General features: G+C 34.3%; 1 protein-coding gene across 6 annotated transcripts in view; it reads right to left on the bottom strand.

Moving 5' to 3' along the window:
* LOC145293936 (uncharacterized) overlaps window positions 1-20,477 on the bottom strand; it is a 439,557-nt gene that overhangs the window by 143,774 nt on the left and 275,306 nt on the right. For all 6 annotated transcript variants that reach the window (XM_080140784.1, XM_080140780.1, XM_080140782.1 and 3 more), the window contains one exon: window positions 17,373-17,514. In XM_080140784.1, the coding sequence (XP_079996910.1) occupies window positions 17,373-17,514 (142 nt within the window). The remainder of the gene's footprint in view (window positions 1-17,372; window positions 17,515-20,477) is intronic.

Below are 20,477 nucleotides of genomic sequence, written 5' to 3'. Positions count from 1 at the left end.
TTGTAAAGAGATAGCTTCGAATTTGGGGGTACATCTATATCCAAAACACTTGTAAACGTTTTTTTTTATTTTTTATTTCCATACTTTGTGGACCAGGCGCGAACGCAGACCCCAAAATTTTAATGAACCACTGTTCTGCCAGATCAAACATACCCATTCATGTGTCTTGATACATCTTCTATCATTATATGTAATCAGTTTTTTAAAATAGTCAGCTATATAGGAGCCTATTCGTGACCAGACACACACACACATACACACACAGACATTCAACTTTATAGTAATAATATATATATATGTATACATATATAGTAATGATATATATGTATATATATAGTAATAATATATATATGTATATATAGTAATAATATATATATATGTATATATAGCAATAATATATATATCTATGTATATATAGTAATAATATATATATATGTATATATATAGTAATAATATATATATGTATATATATATATAGTAATGATATATATAGATATATAAATATAGTAATAATATATATATGTATATATATAGTAATGATATATATATATGTATATATATAGCAATAATATATATATGTATATATATAGTAATGATATATATATGTATATATATAGTAATAATATATATATGTATATATATAGTAATAATATATATATGTATATATATATAGTAATAATATATATATGTATATATATGTAGTAATAATATATATATGTATATATATAATAATATATATATATGTGTATATATATAGTAATAATGTAGATATATATGTATATATAGTAATAATATATATATGTGTATATATATAGTAATAATATATATATGTATATATATATAGTAATAATATATATATATGTATATATATAGTAATAATATATATATGGATATATATAGTAATAATATATATATATGTATATATATATAGTAATAATATATATATATGTATATATATAGTAATAATATATATAGTAATAATATATATATATGTATATATATAGTAATAATATATATATATGTATATATAGTAATAATATATATATATGTATATATAGTAATAATATATATATATAGTAACAATATATATATAGTAATAATATATATATATAGTAATAATATATATATAGTAATAATATATGTATATATAGTAATAATATATATATAGTAATAATATATATAGTAATAATATATATATAGTAATAATATATATATATATTAATAATATATATAGTAATAATATATATATATAGTAATAATATATATATGTAAATGTATAGTAATAATATATATATGTATATATAGTAATAATATATATATGTAGTAATAATATATATATGTATATATATAGTAATAATATATATATAGTAATATATATATAATAATATATATATATATAGTAATAATATATATATATAGTAGTAATAATAATATATATATTATTACTGTATATATATTATTACTATATATATATTATTACTATATATATATATATGCATATATATATAGTAATAATATATATATATATATATATATATATATATATATATATATATATATATATAGTAATAATATGGATTAATAAATAGTGATATTTACATCTAGATACAAAAATTAGGTTTAAGGCTCATAAAATTTGTACTATAATTATCCGCAAAGACCTGTGCCATATAGTGTACAGGGTTCCAGGTGAAATTAAGTTGTAAAAGTTATATTCCTGGCAATTGAAGATTCAATCTTCAGTACAGGCAACCTAAAAGACAATAGTAAATTACTTAGGATATTTACCCAGTCACAGCTGACAGAACGAGAGCATTCTACCCCCGTAGATTAAATTAAAGGTTCAGTGCAGATTTCTGAATTTAATAAAAAAGATTCCCGAGTTCGACAGGTAATTTTTCGCAACGTGAAAATAACACTCAAGATGAGAATAGTAGTCCGAAAAATCTATATAGTATGAATAATCAAGTATCATCTAAAAAATTCTGAAGCTGCAAAGCTTCATCATCGAAATATAATTTAACCTCTTCTGAATTCTCATCCGTCTCCATTGTCTTACACATGTGGCATTACACATTTTCATCATTATATTCTTTATATTCTCTTTAATGTCTATTCCACATGTTGGCATGCATTGGATGGCTTTAAGAAATTACTGCCATACTAAACTCTGGCCACGTCTTGATTATTCCCTTTTTTTCTTATGTACATTTCTATCACTCCCTTGAGCTTCCCATGAGACCTGGACTTGCTACCTCAACTGATCTACGTCTCACCCATTCTTTCAACGTAGCCGTATGATCCAAGTCTCCTTTTCTGCATACATCTCCCTATACTGTCCAGATGTAATCATCCTCCAAGATCATCAGATTTGAGCCGATTTTTAACATTTCCATTATACATCGATCGTCCCCATGTTATTTTCTTTTTTTTGTTTTTTTTTGTTATGGTATTAAGTTTTTTTCTTCCTCGTTTCAATTTTTTTATTTTGTTTTTTTACAAAAGAATCACCACTTATCAAGATCCGGAGGCCACTTGAGGATAACGGTTAAAATTATAGATTTTGTTTCATATGTTTTAGTTAAGTTTAATAAACTGATCAGTTTCTCATCTTTTTTTTTTCTCCAGATTTGTACAAAATTATTTTCTTAAGTTTTTAAATTAAATGTTAAACGAAAAGAAATGGATGAGGGGAGTTTGGAAAATGCGTCATTAGTTGAATTAGTGGTAAAATTAAAAAAATATATATGTTTCTGTATTTTTTTAGATAAGAATTGATACTATTTATAATTTAGATTATTCGTACTACTGTTCTCATTTTAAATGTTATTATTATTACAACGTTTCGACTGATATAACCTCCGACCCTCTTCAGTTGTATCTTGCTGAATTCAAGAATCTCTACGGAATTTGGAACAGAACAAAATAGACCTGTTTACATCGGCCGAAACGTTGTGAGATTAACATCCGAGATGAGAACATTAGTCAGAATAATCCTAATAATATACATTATTAATCCTCATAACCTTCAGTATTTTTGTGACAATTCAGACTATTCTCATAACGTTTCGGCCGATGAAACCTCCAACCTTTTTTAGGTGTGTATCTTAACAATGGTTTTTATTGGTGAATAGTTGAAAGAATGTTTTTGTTCCTTTTTAGGAGACCCAGACCAAGGATAGGTAAACCTGGAGGCAGACCATCGAACCAACCTCAGTGTCCCTCAGGAGGCCAACACCACCAGCATCGAAGCCATCATCATTGGGAACCAGCGGAGGTGGTCGGCCCACATTGTCCCGACTGCTGAAACAACTCTTCCATGGACAGCAAAAAGAAGGAAAGCACACCCTCGAGGAGGCCAGAAGTAACGATATTAAAATCTTCTGAAAGCAAACCTGTGGCATCGGAGACATAGGAAAGCCAGGCCAAAGGCAGGTAAATCTGGAGGCATACCATCGCCAAAGGCACAGCCACCTCCGAGACCAACCGACGTGCGAACCCCGAGGGGAAGAGAAAGAAAAGGAGGAAGAGAGAAGAGAGCTCTCAAGCCAAACCGCCAAATGGAAATGGAGCTGTTTGCTTTCACTGTGAAAGGCAGTTCACGATCAGGATCGGCCTTGTCGGCCACCTTCGCACACACTAAAACCCAGAACACGACCACCATCCTCACTGTCGAGGGATTGCCAAGAGAGAATTCAAAACGTGTGATGTGTTTATAAAACAGAAAGAGCATAGAGTCATTTCCATTTTCGTATTAATTTGGATCCATTACCGATTCGATACAATATTTCTGAATGTTTGAGAATATATAGCGTTTGGATTGTTCAGACTACAACTTTCATCTTGGATATTATTCTTAGAACCTTTAGGTTGATGTGATTTCCGACCCTCTTCAGATGCACGTTGTCTAATCTTTCTGTGAAACTTGGGGATCTGCATGGAATTCGGAATAGAACAAGATACATCTGAAAAGGTTGAGGAACGTGCAGAAGAGGGGTGCTAGGTGTTCCAAAGCACCTGCCCCTTTTACTCTTGTTTTAAAAGTGCCCTTTTCAGAGGAATGTATTATAAGCCTATGCCCCACCGAGACACCGCTTTTTTTTTTTCATTTGAGCACCTGTCCTGAAAAGTTCTTTGTATGTCACTGCAAAGGTTACACCGGCCGAAACGTTGTGAGAATGTTCAAGATGAGAACAGCTCAAAAATGCCAAAACATAATATTTTATTCTATCGTTAGTAATCCGATTAATCAAAAGAAAAATACATATTATTAATTTGCATAACTTTAAAAGCTTCTGCATTATTTCGGTTGTTTGGACTATTCTCATAGTGTTTCGGCTGATGTGACCTTCAACCCTCTCCAAATGTTGTTGAACTCGGGAATCTTTCTGTTGAACTTGGGAATCGTTACGGAATTTTAAATGGAACAAAATACACCTGAAGAAGGTAGAAGGTTACATCAGTCGAAACGTTATGAAAATGAAAACAGCAGTCCGCATAATCGAAATACTATAAATATATATATAACTCTATTTATAAAACTCAAATGACCTTGTAACGAGTGTTGTAACCACACATCCGGTTTACGACTTCCAGTTGCGCATGTGTACATAAACATAAACCCATAACAGCGTAAACGAATAAACACAAATCGCTACTTTTGCAGAATTTGACCTGCGCACTGCGTCCCAATTATTTTTTTTATTTTCGCGCTTAAATTATCTAAATAATTGTTAATACTTTCTACATTTTTTAAAATCGTTCATTTCCGTATTACGTTGAAGTTATTTTAACGCAATTTTCTTACAAATAAATGTACTTTAACCCGTTGACAACCATAAGAACATTTTACAACGTATTGTTTTACTGTGTACGTTTTCAGCGTACCAATTTTTTTTTCGCGTTTAAATTAAACGATATATCAAAAGTTGAATAGTGCAGATTTACCTATAAATATGGCAAACCACTTATAATACAATGCCTGTAAGTTTTTTTTGTTTTGTTTTTTGTTTTTTTTTTTTTCAAAAATAATCAATTATAATAAACAGAACGACTCATAGAAATCTATCTATATTCTTTTTACATTTTTAATATACTTTCATAGAAATGTTTCTGTTATGTCACAAAAACTATTTTCTTTACGTCACAAGTGTCACGCTCACACATTAATTCCATAGCTAATATAACATACTGACCCAACGGGTCATGGGTAGTCTAGTATATATATATATATATATATATATATATATATATATATATATATGTATATATATGTATATATATATATGTATATATATATATGTATATATATATATATATATGTATATATATATATATATATATATATATATATATATATATATATATATAATGCTATAAAGTAACACTTGTGTTTCCATTTGGTATGAAAAAATGCAGACCAAAGGATCGCGTGTATGATTTTCTCTCTCTCTCTCTCTCTCTCTCACACACACACACACACACACACACACACACTTCTCTCACTCTCTCGTTTTCTCTCTCTTTCTCAAATAGACCTTGTTTAGTTACCTTTCATGCCAGTTTCACGGTGTCCACAAGCACAATGAAAGCTGCAATGGCTTGTCAGAGTATGACAATGAATTGAATAGCGGACAAGAATACCATCTGCTGCTGCTGCTAGCAGATGGTAGTCATCACCTTGCAGCTGCTCGCGACGACAATGCTTGTGTGTGTGTGTGTGTGTGTGTGTGTGTGTGTGTAACTATGTAACGTAGTTAGAGAGATCATTCTTCTGTCCACCCACCACTTCCTTAGTCTCGTAAAATTGGACAAATAAGAAACGACGACAAAAAAAAAAAAAAAGGAAGGAAGGAAAGCAAAATCATTAAAAAAAAAAACCCGAAAGATTTTTATTGCATATCCTTATTTTGTGAATAATTGACAGGCAAAAACGAAGGAAACAAAAAGCCGTGTTCAACTGGAACAGGATAAATTAGATGCAGGACAATAAAAGGTTGGCAAGAGGGGAGGGGTGCGGAGGGGGAAACAGAAAATCTGTTCGAAAAAGGAAACGTGGTGTGTATTCATTACTGGATCGGAAACAGCAGAAACAACTACATCTTATATTTCGGCTAAAAAAGAAATGAGAAAACCAGAAAACAAACAAGATAACAAAATCCACATGGTCTTAGTAGTAGTAGTAGTAGTAGTAGTAGTAGTAGTTGTTGTTGTTGTAGTAGTAGTAGTAGTAATAGTAGTAGTAGTAGTAGTAGTGGTAGTAGTAGTGGTTGTAGTAGTAGTAGTAGCAGTAGTAGTTGTAGTAGTAGTAGTAGTGGTTGTAGTAGTAGTAGTAGTAGTAGTAGTAGTAGTAGTGGTTGTAGTAGTAGTGGTTGTAGTAGTAGTAGTAGCAGTAGTAGTAGTAGTAGTAGTAGTAATAGTAGTATTAGTAGTAGTAGTAGTAGTAGTAGTGGTAGTAGTAGTAGTAGTATTGGTAGTAGTAGTAGTAGTAGTAGTAGTAGTAGTAGTAGTAGTAGTAGTGGTGGTAGTAGACATACATGTATACGGCATAATCACCGGTTCTCGTTTGATCGCCCAAGGTAAGCAACGTTGAGCCAGATGGATGATCATCTGAGAAATACCAGGCGCTGTATGTAGGAGGACATGGACACTTCCCTGCAAGAACTGCAAAAAAAAAAACTAATGCCATCTTCCCTGATGGGGATATCGTTATGTAAGATTTGAAAATATATATACGGCAATTAAACTGCACAGAATTATCCACGTTTTATTTTCGTGAGCAATCGTCACGTTAGGCTAAGAACCTTGACTCCAGTAAAGCAACTGGTCCTGACGGTATTCCAATTATAGCGTTAAAAAAATTACAACCAAAACTTGCCCCCATACTTACCAAATTGTTTAAGCGTTGCCTAAAGGAGAAGTGCTTCCCAACACCCTGGAAAAACATCATCAGTATGGCCTGTATTTAAGAATTCAGGTGATAAGTCACCCCCTCTCACTACAGACCAATAAGTCTCCTGTGTGTCATGAGTAAGTTGCTGGAATCCACAATAAATAGAGAAGTAGTCAACCACCTCAGCACAAATAACCTTCTTAGCGACACGCAATATGGTTTCCGTTCTGCTAGATCTACAGCAGATGTGCTAACGGTTATATCTCATAGGATTAGCAAATCTCTCGACGAAGGCTTCGTTTCTAGAGCAATTGCTCTCAACATATCAAAGGCCTTCAATAAGGTATGGCATAAAGGCCTACTACACAAGATTTCCAGCTACTGTATAACTGGAAATGTTTCTCGATCATTAAATCATTTCTCTCTGATAGGCTCATAAGAGTAGTGGTTGATGGGCAGAAATCATTGGCCTACAGTATTAATGCTGGTGTCCCTCAGGGGTCCATACTGGGCCCAACTCTCTTCCTGCTCTACACCAATGATCTCCCAAAACACATACTAAAATCCTTCGTTGACATCTATGCTGATGACATGAGCATCTATGGCAACACATCAAAGGCCGTAAATGATGATGTTCTCTCAAATTCTCTCTCCTCTGATCTTAAGTGCGTGGTACAGTGGGGAAAGAGGAGGCTGGTTGCTTTTTATGCATCTAAGACCAAGCTCCTATCTCTGCATTATAAAAGCTCTGATCCCCATCTGGCATCAATTGAAATGGATGGGTCTCGTCTTGGGGAGGCCCCATGTTTTGATAAGCTTCTGGGTTTGACCTTTACTCCTGATCTTAAATGGAACACATACATCAAGTCTGTGGCCAAGGTCGCTTGGAAAATGGCGGGATCCTTCTACCGCTCCAGAAGATATCTCACTAATGATGCAATTCTCTATCTATATAAGAGCCAAGTACGTCCAAGGATGGAGTACTGCTGCCACATCTGGGCAGGAGCTGCTAAAAACAGCCTATCCTGCCTTGACAGAGTACAAAATAGACTTCGGGGCTTGGTGGGGAATGCCCCTTTCTCTTCCCTGCAACCTCTCTCCCACAGAAGAGACGTAGCGAACCTGTCTTTGTTCTATCGTTATTTCCATAGCAAGTGCTCGTCTGAGCTCCATTCTCTGGTCCCCCCTCGCCAATTTTTTTCAAAACACACCCGACTAGCTGATACCACCGTCAATAATTTTCCCCACTCCTTATCTGTGCCTAAATCAAAACGTAGATTCCACGAACAAAGCTTCTTTCTTAGAACTGCACACCTGTGGAACTCTGTTCCGCTTGCCTGTTTCCGTTCCGACTTCAACCTGGATGTCTTCAAGTCCAACACAAACAAATTCCTGATGAACCGCCCCCCTAAGTAATGACACCTTATCAATTCTCCAATACTATTGCTACACTATCCCATTGAGTACTGTACACCTAATAAGCCTTATCCCCGAGTGGCCATTAGGCCTTGATAAGTGGTGAACTCCATGTAAAATATATATATAATGCTCCCTATCTTGGGTTGAGTATATTGGGAAGTGATATACAAATTGCCATTAGCAGACTAAGCGATGCTCTTTGTGTAAGCAAATCGAGTTTAGGCATCTGGACGATGTCAAACCATCATTAATTCACTACCCGCACAGCAGCAGCCATATAGCGTAATGGTTAGAAGCTTTGACTGTCGTTTGGGCGGTCGGGTTTCAATCCTGGCTTGAGGTAGTTGCCTGTCTAGTTACACTGATGAGCTGTGAAACAACGAAACAGTACTGTATGTGGATGACTAGAGAGAGAGAGAGAGAGAGAGAGAGAGAGAGAGAGAGAGAGAGAGAGTGAGAGAGAGAAAATCTTATTGAAAATTAATTCAAATTAAAAAAACAAACATTAAAAACCCTGTAAAGAGGGTATACAGAATTTTTAATTATCCGATAAGGAGTACAGATAAAATGGCAAGAACTTATTCTGCGGGGTTTCAAAAAATGCAATTCCTCTCATGGGAAGAAAGAGGTTTGCAAAATGTAAAATAAATTTTGCAGATTAGTGCATTAAAAGAAACTACAAAGATAAATTGAATCATATTTGCATAAAATTTGTTTATAACAGTTTTTGAAAGTCTATAAAACATCATAATGATTATGAAAGCAGAAACAAGGAAAAAAGTTGAAGTGTAAAAGGATATGGTAAAATTTTATTGAATAAGAAGGTAGAATCCAGGAAGGACAGATTAACTCCAATATATATCATGTATCCACATAAAATGTTCTCTATGACAAGCGGGAGGGGAACACAAATGAACACATATCTAAGGAAATGGCAGAAACACTAGAGGAAGACCTCTAATCTGTAGTGGAATGGGGATAAAAATGAATGGTCACATTCAATGCTGCCAAGACTAAACTTGTTTCCCTCAATAATTACAAGAAACTTTCTCTACCACCACGCTAAATATACATTATCTGAAAGTACTTCTTTTAAACTCCTCGGCCTACCTCGGCCTAACGTTCACAGGGAACATGAGTTGGAACAAATACATTGAGAGCATTGCCATGGCTGCTCCGAAGAAGGTAGGCTCTCTCTACCATGCTAGAAAGCTACTTATGTCTGAAAATACCATGTAACTCTATAAGGCCACCATTCGCCCATGTATGGAGTATTGTTGTCACAGTTGGGCTGGTGCCTCTGCTACTAATCTTTCACTCCTGGACAAGGTTTAAAAGAGAGTAACTAACCTGATAGGTCTTGAACTGTCATCTAAGCTTCAGTCCCTGCCCCATCGACGAAATGTTGCATCCTTCTGCCTGTTCTACAATTATTTTAATGGGGAATGCTCCAAGGAACTATAAGCAGTTGTACACCCTCGACATAAATACCCCCGACAAACCCGACAAGCAGCAAGATCCCACCCCTTCATAGTAGAGATTCCTAGATGTAAAAAAGCTTTCTACTCCAATAGTTTCTTCACCCGAACTGCTAGACTTTGGAACTCCCTTCTGGGATTCTGCTTTCCCAACTGTACTGACATGCAGAAGTTCAAGTGTAATGTGAACAGACATCTCGCTGCTCAACTCCCTACGTAGTATCCCTGCAACTTATGTCCCCGATAGTATCCTCCTAGATCGAAGTGGTACTGTGCCTTCTTTGGGGTGAAAAAAAAAGTTTTATTAGGTTGGTGCAAAAAAATGTCGTTTTTTGACATGCAGTTGAGCGTAAAAAAAAAAACGGCATTATTATTTCACCAACCTAATATCTATGAATTTTCAGTATTTACTTCAAGAGTGCTCAATACATGAGTAGAACTATATAGTAAGTTATAAAGATATATGGTAATCAAGCTACATAAATGCTTCTGTGTTTCATTCCCACCGGGAATCGTCACGCTAGAATACCTTACTGGAAATTCAAAGAAAGTGGCCACTCATCAATAATCAAGTAGAAAATAGTACAACAAGCCGATACATGTAGAAATTATAACCTGACGATTCTCTATGGAGATAAAACACAGAAGATTGTGTGCAGTTTAATTGCAATATATTTTCATATATATATATATATATATATATATATATATATATATATATATATATATAATATATCTGTGGTCATCGACATACAGTCCTATTTCGTTGTATCACAACTTATCACAGCCGCTAGACTAGCACCTCTCCCAAGCAAGGGATCGAACCTTGAACTATCGTGTTGACAGTCAGCAGCTCTACCTCTCGACCAGGGAAGCGACGCCCGCAAATAACTCGTCTGAATGTCTATTTTAAACAAACATCCATCTGCTACTTGTACAGTGCTCAAACTGCCTGTTTGTAAACAAACTGTGAGCTTCGCATTTTTCAGCCAATTAAGTAGCGAGTGAGAATTGTTTACGACAGTGCTCTACCCAAATAGGGGGATGGTTTTATATATATATATATATATATATATATATATATATATATATATAAATGTATATGTATGTATATATATGTGTGTGTATATGCATGTATATATATATATATGTGTGTGTGTATATATATATGTGTACATATATATGTGTGTGTGTGTATATATGTGTGTGTGTATATATATGTGTATAATTTCTTTTCCCCAAACGCACGCACCAGGTTTATCATGTACAAAATTAACTTTTTGTTGGTAACATTGGATGGAAATCACATCTGACGAGTTGATGAGAAAGAAAATTTTTATGAAAACATAAAACATAAAATTGTCACCCCATTAACGAAACGGCTGTAATGAAGAGCTCCAAGATGAAATACGCAAGAGTTATATGAAAGAAAAAATGTAAGTCTTTGAATTTCAACAAAATTTTTTACTATATATATATATATATATATGTGTGTGTGTGTATATATATGCATATATATATGCGTGTGTATATATGTGTGCGTATATATATATATATATATATATATATATATATATATATATATATATATATATATATATATATTTGGTAAGGTGATTGATAATTTATAATTCAAAATTAAAATTAAAAATCCGTTTTATAAGAAGGAGCACAACCAAGCCAATAAATTGTACGATCGTGTTTTTTATTGTGACAGACATTGAGTCAAGGACAATAATTTTAGCATATAGTTTGTTTGTTTTTTTTTGTTTTTTTTTTAAAAAAAACAAAGTCTCCTCATCAGCAAAATCAGAATCGGAATTGGGAATCAGAAAAATGGGACTTTTGGGAGTACTGGAAGCGATATTGGAGTCTGAAAAAATTATGCCTATTATCCAATGCCAAAAACGATTATTTTAATTCTCTTTTTTGCTGGTAGTCATAATAAAATAATGAATATTTATTGATTTTAAACTACCATTAAAACTACAATCTAAAGATCCTCCCATCGCACAAGTGTTTATGTTTGGGGAAATAGATGCCCATTTTACATGTCTTTAATGGTAATCAAAAGAAAAATAACAACTTTACAGTTGAGATTTATAAAGAATCAGAATTATATTAATATTGGGAATTTGGTACCGAATCAGTAATCGGTATTGCGAATATATTAGTAATATATTAGTGACCTGGCATGGCCACAGGGGGATACAACCAAGCAAAAAACTAAGCAAAATTCATCCTACAGCAGCAAGACTGAAGCTGGCCTGCCAGGACACTATATATATATACAAGTGTAGGCAAATTTGGGCGTATTTTATTGGTTTGAAAATAAAGGTTCTTTTTTTACCAATTGTCATAAAATATTAACCATAAAATAGTATTATAATCTTCCAAAAGCCCTCAAATTTTCATGTAGTTTAATCTTATAGAACCAAGGATATGAGCATTTCAATATACAATTTGGCTACCAGTATATATATATATATATATATATATATATATATATATATATATATATATATATATATATAATATAAAGCTGTGTGTGTGTGTGTGTGGTCACGATTAGGCTCCTATATGGTTGACTATTTTAAAAAACTGATTACATATAATGATAGAAGATGTATCGAGACACAGGAATGGGTATGTTTGATCTGGCAGAACGGTGGTTCATTAAAATTGTGGGGTCTGCGTTCGCGCCTGGTCCACAATGTATGGAAATAAACAATTTAAAAATTTAAAAAAAAAAACGTTTACAAGTGTTTTTGATATAGATGTACATAATAATACTTTGATAAGTATGTTTTAACTTAAATAGGGATAGTATAATAAAATTGTGGGGTGTTCGTTCCCGCCTGGTCTCCATAGAATGGAAATAAGCACAAACTTTAATAAAGACTTTTCATATCTATCTGCGTAAGTATACTTTGATAATTATGTTTCAGTTTGAAGAAATATGGTATAATAAAATTATGGGGTGTTCGTTCGCGCCTGACCTCCATAAGATGGAAATATGTCACAAAGTTTAACAAGGTTTTTTAATATAGATCCACAGAACATTGTGATAAGAGTTTCAGTGTGAACAGGTATGGTATAATAAATCATGGGGTTTATCTATTTTATTTTTACTTTCATCATATTTTGCTTTGGTTTTGATACCCCCAAATTCGAAGCTATCTCTTTACAACCCTTCCTTTTCATAACCTATCATACTTTAATAAATCAGAGTCCATTTTCTGTAGGCTGTTTTTGAACCCAGTCAACGACGGGTACTTTTGCTAGTATATATATATATATATATATATATATATATATATATATATATATATATAAAGATTTTAAAAAAGTTAATCGTGGCCGAATGGATTAGGTCCTTGCTAATGGAGTCAGAGATGACTTCTGTTGCTGGATTCGAATCTATCGACTGGTGTTAATCGTGACACCTTCGACTGATGATTCCCGAAAGGATAAAATACTAGTGTCTGTAAGTATTTAAAAATTATTATAGTGAATAATTATGTCAGTCCCTTTAAGAAACTCGTTTCTTATCGTTGAGTACTTTCAATTGAAATAAAGTCGGTCAATTTAGCTCGTATGCGCAGATCATCATGTAATGATTTGATCACTCTGATAGACGTTAGAAACATTTAAAAATAAATGTTTAAATTTCAGCGGTATTTCTCGCAGTTAACGATAGCCGAATGGATTAGCTCCTTGCTAATAGAGTCAGAGATGACTTCTGTTGCTGGATTCGAATCTATCGACTGGTGTTAATCGTGACACCCTGCACTGATGATTCCCGAAAGGATGAAACACTAGTGTCTGTAGGTATTTAATAATTATTATAGTATATATATACATATATATATATATATATATATATATATATATATATATAAGAGGTGAATGTAGTTTATATATATATATATATATATATATATATATATATATCCATCCATCGATCCATCCATATACCACCTTTTTTGGCAAGTTTAGTTTATAAGTTCCAAATCTTAGCGAGTATTGGTCAGAATTTAACAAATGAAGGCTCGTTGGAAAGGTAATGACCTGCATTATGTAGTGCGCTATGGTACATTTGACATTAAGGTCGCACATAAAAGGGATCATCCATCATCCAGAGCCGATTTTGGGCACTTTTTAACCTTTTAAGTAGATTTTTACAAACTAAGGATTTTTGAAGAGCCTTTAGTTTAATTTATGTAATAGTAAGTGTAAACTGTGTCCTTTATGTCACACATTAAAGCGTATGTCCATCATTGTTATTTGTTATCCAAGTTTTGCATTTGAATTACAAAATATCTGATATATCTTCCAAAACCTCTGGCCTTGATGGAGAGGAAGAAAACAAAAACTTTTTTTTATTACATTTCCATCCCAAACAAGGCACATTGTCACTTTGATGTAGGGGGCTACTATTAGGGACACAGGCTACAGGGGTACTAGGTGGGGAGTTAGGCAGCAAGATATCGGTTCATGTTACACTTGAACTTCTGCATGTCAATACAGTTGGGGAAGCAGGAACCTGGCCGGGAGTTCCAAAGTCTAGCGGTCCTGTGAAGAAACTACTGGAGTAGAAGGCTCTCTTACATCTAGGAATCTCTACTGTGAAGGGGCGGGATTGTACTGCTTGTCAGGTTTGTCGGGGGTATTTACATAGAAGTAGTACAAGTACTTGCAGTTTGTCGGAACATTCACTGTTAAAGTACTTGTAGAACAGGCAGAGGGATGCTACATTGCATCGATGGGACAGAGGCTGAAGCTTGGATGACAGTTCAGGACCTATTAGGTTGGCGACTCTTTTTTTAACCTTGTCTAGGAGTGAGAGCTTAGTAGCCAATGCACTGGCCCAAATATGACAACAATACTCCATAGATGGGCGAATGGTACAGGATACTTTCAGGCGTTAGTAGCTTTCTAGCATGGTAGAGAGAACCTACCTTTTCACAGCAATCTTAGCAATGCTCTCAATATAATTGTTCCAACTCATGTTTCCTGTGAACATTAGGCCGAGGAGTTTAAAAGATGTACTTTCAGATAAAAAGTCTTTGGCCATTGCTATTGGTGGTAGAGAAGGTTTCTTGTAGTTATTGAAGGAAACAAGTTTAGTCTTGGCAGCATTGAATGTGCCCATCCATTTTTGTCCCCATTCCACTACAGATTGGAGGTCATCCTCTAGTGTTTCTGCCATTTCTGTAGATATGTGTTCATTTGTTTTCCTGTCGTATCTGTTATAGAGCGTGGTGTCATCAGCATATATACCCATCTCATGGACAATTTTGTCAGGGAGGGGATTTATGAATATATGGAATAATAGAGGTCCAAGGATAGACCCCTGAGGAACTCCCACATTTATATCATATTGTTTGGATGTACGACCATCGAGGACAACCTGAAGTTTTCTCTTATCTAAGAAGGATTAAATTATGTTAAAGATTCTTCCAGTGATACCGTATGATCTGATTTTTTTTAGAAGACCTTCATGCCATACCCTGTCAAAAGCCTTAGATATATCTAGAGCTACCGCTCTACCCTTTGTCAAGTGAATGGTATATACGTTCAGAGATTACAGTTAGAATGTCTGCTATGGAACGGGCTTGCCTAAATCCATATTGTTGGTCGGTCAGAAGTTTAGTATCTATAAGGTGATGGACTAGAACTTGGTTAATTATGGACTCAAATATTTTGGCAAAATAATAATTTGGCTAATGGGGCGGTAATTTACTGGGTCAGTTCTTTCGCCAAAATACTTGAATACTCGTACCACAGAAGCAGTTTTCCAACAGCCCGGAAAGCATGATTCACTAAAGCATTTGTTGTAGAGTTTGGAGAGAACTGGAGCTACTTCGGCTGAGCACTTTTTAATAGCACAGCTGGGATGAGATCAGGTCCACATGCTTTTGATGTGTCAAGGTTTTTATGATAGCATGCACCTGGGCAGGGGTGATTTTCAGATCATCTAGCGTGGCATTTGTCCGCAAAGGAAAGTCAGGCAGGGGGTGGTTGGAAGGGTCCAGTGTGGAGTTTTAGACAAACCGGCTGGCAAGCATATTAGCCTTCTCAGTTGCTGAGCAAACAAGCTCCTGCTTGTTGGATAGTGGGGGAATTGTTTATTGCCCATTATTTACTACACTGTTGCAAATTTTCCAGAAATCATGAGTTCCTAATTTTTTGCACTTGAATGCATTTTTGGGTGGTTTCAGTAAATTCTCTCTTAGCTGTCGCTATTTCTTTCTTACAGTTATTTCTGGCTTCTATATACTTCTGTCTGTTTGAGCTGGATTTATGTCGGTTAAATCTGTGGTACGCATGCTGCCTTTGCGCGATGGCAGCTCCACATGTGGAAGTAAATCATTGGAAAGAGTGAGGCTTGCTATAGAATTTCTGCGTGGAGACATGTGCTTCAATTGCTGGTTTGAACCATTCAGTGGTCTCAATTACGCACTGTTCAGCAGGAAGTGAAACGATATTTCGCTATGGAGCGTCTCTAATGAGATCCCTGATGGTTTCTCAGTCAGCTTTTTATAATATCTCGTCGTTTTGAACAATGGCTCTTTCATTTTGGCTCTAGAGTTTAGGGTGATTTCAACTATTATACCTACATGATCAGCTTTCCCAAGTGGGCTGTGGGCGTTCGTAACACAATCATCATGAACTGTGGTCAGAAACAGATCTAACAGTGATGCGTGTTGTTCTTGCTGGTCAGGGAAACGGGTTGGAAACCTAACCATCTCTGATAGGGAATGAGTTATAGAGAAGCTATGTGTTGTGGTACCAGCTGCGTCTGTGTAATTAGAGAATCCAAGCCAGTTACTGTGGTGGACATTGAAGTCACCAAATACATGAAATTGTGCGTTAATGTTGAAGGAAAGTTGCTAATATAATTTCAAATGATCTGAAATAACAGCAAGGGGAGACTTGATTCCAAACTTTTTAGATTATTCTCAATGCTTGTCTATAGATTTGATAAAATAAATATTAAATATATCAATTGAGATATAGAAATGATTTATTGCTGTTATTTCAGATCATTTAAAACTATGTTAGCAAGTTTTAGTCTCTCCTTCATCAAGGCAAGTGGTTTTATGGAATATATATATATATATATATATATATATATATATATATATATATATATATATATTCGGCATAATCGCATTGACACACGTCAGATCACCCAAGTTAAGTAACGTTGAGCCTGGTTGGTACCAGATGAGTGACCATTTGGGAATTCTAGGCGCTGTATGTGCTCTCCGCTTATCTCTTGTTTTCAGTCGGCCTGAACATACACTCCACTTGCCACTGGTATTTAACAATGTTGACTCAGGAGAGGTGTGGTCGGAGATTTCACACGTCCTGCCACAAAAAATTTCGCTGGGTATCCATAGTCTGTCAAAGACTGTGAAACTTTACGAATACAAACGTTCAAGTGTTTAGCTGTTTATAGCTGAAAAAATAAATTTTGTACATTTTTAACAAGAATGCAAATCGGTTTTTAACTGCTATCGCTTCCTTTGTCCGACGCTATGTTAAACAGTTTTCAACTAAAACATCATATTTACCCGTTTCCGATGGCAGCAAACTTCATCTGTTTCTGTTGGCAATATTTTAGGCAACTGTCGATACTAAGATTCTTATCATTGCGAACTTTCTTTATTTGCTGCAACTCATTCATTCTGCCAATGAAGCAGCCGAGAAAGATTCCTGTAAGAAATGTATTATAAAGGAAGCAAATGAAATCATCATCATCATCATCATCATCATCATCATCATCAGTAGTAGTTGTAGTAAATATATATGTGTATACTTTAAATATCATCATTCCTGCATTAAGAGATTAATTATCTCTTCCTTTGAATTTTTTTTTTAATAAAACTATAAAATGGCTGCACACATTTCTAGTCTATAATTTTACTTACAAATTAAAAAAAATGATCAATTTTCAAATAAAAAAAAGGCAACTTTCAAAATAAGAACAAGTCTATATTCAAATTTAAAAAATGATCTACTTTCAAATTTGGTCCGCTTTTAAATTAAGAATAGGTCTACTTTTAAACTAAAAGAAAGGGTCTACTTTCAAATTAGAACTTTGTTGCTAACCCCACCACCCTCTTGTTGTTTAAAATTAGAATAAATTATTTGCAACGCAAGTTCTTACTACATTTCAAACGCACCTAATACAAAAACGTACAATTTTTCTATATAAATAAAACAGTAGATGTATGCATGTGTGTGTGAAAATATTTAACCGATAAACTCTTAAACTATTGGTCACATAACAGGGAAATCAACAGGAACGAGTAACCATACACCAATAATGGTTTTTAACGAGTAAAATCTTTGTTTGAATGGAGGATTAACGTGTACAAAAACATGTCGGTAAGTTGAAATGCGAAATTTTCATTTCAACTTGCCGACACATATATATTACTTTTGTGCATGCGCAAATTCATTGAAACGGTTTAATTTTAAATCTTTCTTATCTATGTGTCGATAACTCAAACAGTAGGGAACGGGACTGGAGCGCTAAATGTTTTGGTTTCAATTCTAGCTGATGGCTCCCAAGTCATTTTTCTTTCTTTAACTTTTGATATTTTTTTTTTTCTTACATGGGGGTCACCACTTATCAAGGCTCGAAGGCTACTCAGGGATAAGGGTTATTGCGTATACAGTAATCAGTGAGATAGTATTGTAGTAATCATTAATATTGGGGGTTTTGATAGAGTGTCTTACTTAAGGGGGCAGTTTGTCAGGAGTTTGTTTATGTTGGACTTGAAGACGTCCAAGTTGTAGTCAGGTGGTAAACAGGCAAACGGCAGAGAGTTCCACTGGCGTGCAGTTCTAAGAAAGAAGCTTTGCTCATGGAATTTACGTTTGGATTTAGGCACAGATAAAGAGTGGGGAAAATTATTGACAGTAGTTTCAGCCAGACGGGTGTTTCTCGTGAAAGATTGGCGAGGGGGGACGAGGGATTGGAGCTCAGACGAGCACCTGCCATGGAAATAACGATAAAACAAAGACAGGCTCGCAACGTCTCTTCTGTGGGAGAGAGGTTGCAGGGAAGAGAAAAGGACATCACCCACTAAACCACGAAGTCTATTTTGTACTCGGTCAAGGCAGAATAGGCTGTTTTTAGCAGCTCCTGCCCAGATGTGGCAGCAGTACTCCATCCTTGGACGTACTTGGCTTTTATACAGATAGAGAATTGCATCAGTAGTGAGATATCTTCTGGAATGATAGAAGGATCCCACCATTTTTCCAGCGTCCCTGGCAATAGATTTGATGTACACATTCCATTTCAGATCAGGAGTAAAGGTCAAACCCAGCAGCTTGTCAAAACATGGAGCCTCCCATTATCATTAGGTACAATATAATATTCAATAGAGAGTTGGCTCTGTAATAATAAATACGAATTTTGTATGAATTAAAATATATTTAAGCGTATTTTACAACCGGATAAGGTTGAGCGTTCCCCCCCCTCTCCCCGCTAGTGTCTAATGAAAAATGATTGATGTTAAAACAGATATTAATAATGGCCGCAGCTAAAGTACAAGGATTCAGTCTAATGAGTCAAAGCATCATATGATGCGATACTTTTTTTTCTGTTTTTTTTTTTTTAATTATTCAAGGTAAGCGATCTAAAATTTTGTTAATAACTGTAATATTTTGAAACACTTTGATTAAGAAAAATGTAAGTTCCATTAAAAACAAAAAGGATACAAAAAAAAAAAAAAACAATTTTCTTGCAAGAGATATATATGATTACTTTTTATTTAATCTGCAAGAAATATGATTCGAAAAAGTTTGTGTGCTATTCCTCCGGTTTTTTTTTTTTTAATGCTCGTTAATAATAGACGCACTAGTAAATCAAGATAAATGATATCTGAATGAAATAAGGGGGGTGCATTTGGACCATTTAATAAGTGCAAGAGACGAGACCCAAAAAATAATTCGAAGCAATCAAAAGATGATATGGTAAAAAGTGAGTGAAAATAAAGATGACACAACTGAAGTTATGGACTCACTATTTACATTTCACACTACGAGGAAAAAGTTAGGCGTAAGATTTTTTCTTTCTTTTTTTCTTTTTTTTTTTTTTCATGTGAGGACGTCCAGTTCTCGAAAATCTGGGGCTACTAGATCAGGCAGGCTGAAGATACCGGCTTCCTGACGTAAATTGCATCAAACATTGATGCCATTTTTTCTTTTTTTTCTCTCCCTTTGCAGAACTCAGTCATGTTGAAAACAAAACCAAGTTCTTCTTTAAAACAATCAAACCAAATACTGTGAATTAATATTTGAAGATATAAAAAAACAAAAAAACTTTTTTTTTCAAAATGATTGGATTCGCCATTAAATAACCCGAATAGGATTAATGTGCCACAAAACCAAAACAAACCAAACCAATTCTCTGAAAAGTAACATTCTGGACTTGGGATAAAAGTAAAACAGTTTTCAAACAAAGAGAATTTCTCCACTTCGACCGTGTACAGAACGAATACTACGCTTTGATCCTATTCTTAAGGTTGAAAAGTCCTTACAAATTTCAACTTAGCATATCAAACAGTTTCAATGTCGACAGGTTTGCAAATACCAACAGACCGACAGAACAAACCAGATTAAGCCGATGAAAAATCAAAACTAAAATAAGTTTTATTCTAATTAGG

The sequence above is a fragment of the Euprymna scolopes genome, chromosome 15 (assembly GCF_053919585.1).
Source record: "Euprymna scolopes isolate OS-2025 chromosome 15, ASM5391958v1, whole genome shotgun sequence".
Taxonomy (NCBI): domain Eukaryota; kingdom Metazoa; phylum Mollusca; class Cephalopoda; order Sepiida; family Sepiolidae; genus Euprymna; species Euprymna scolopes.
This window is presented reverse-complemented; position numbering and strand designations above follow the sequence as displayed.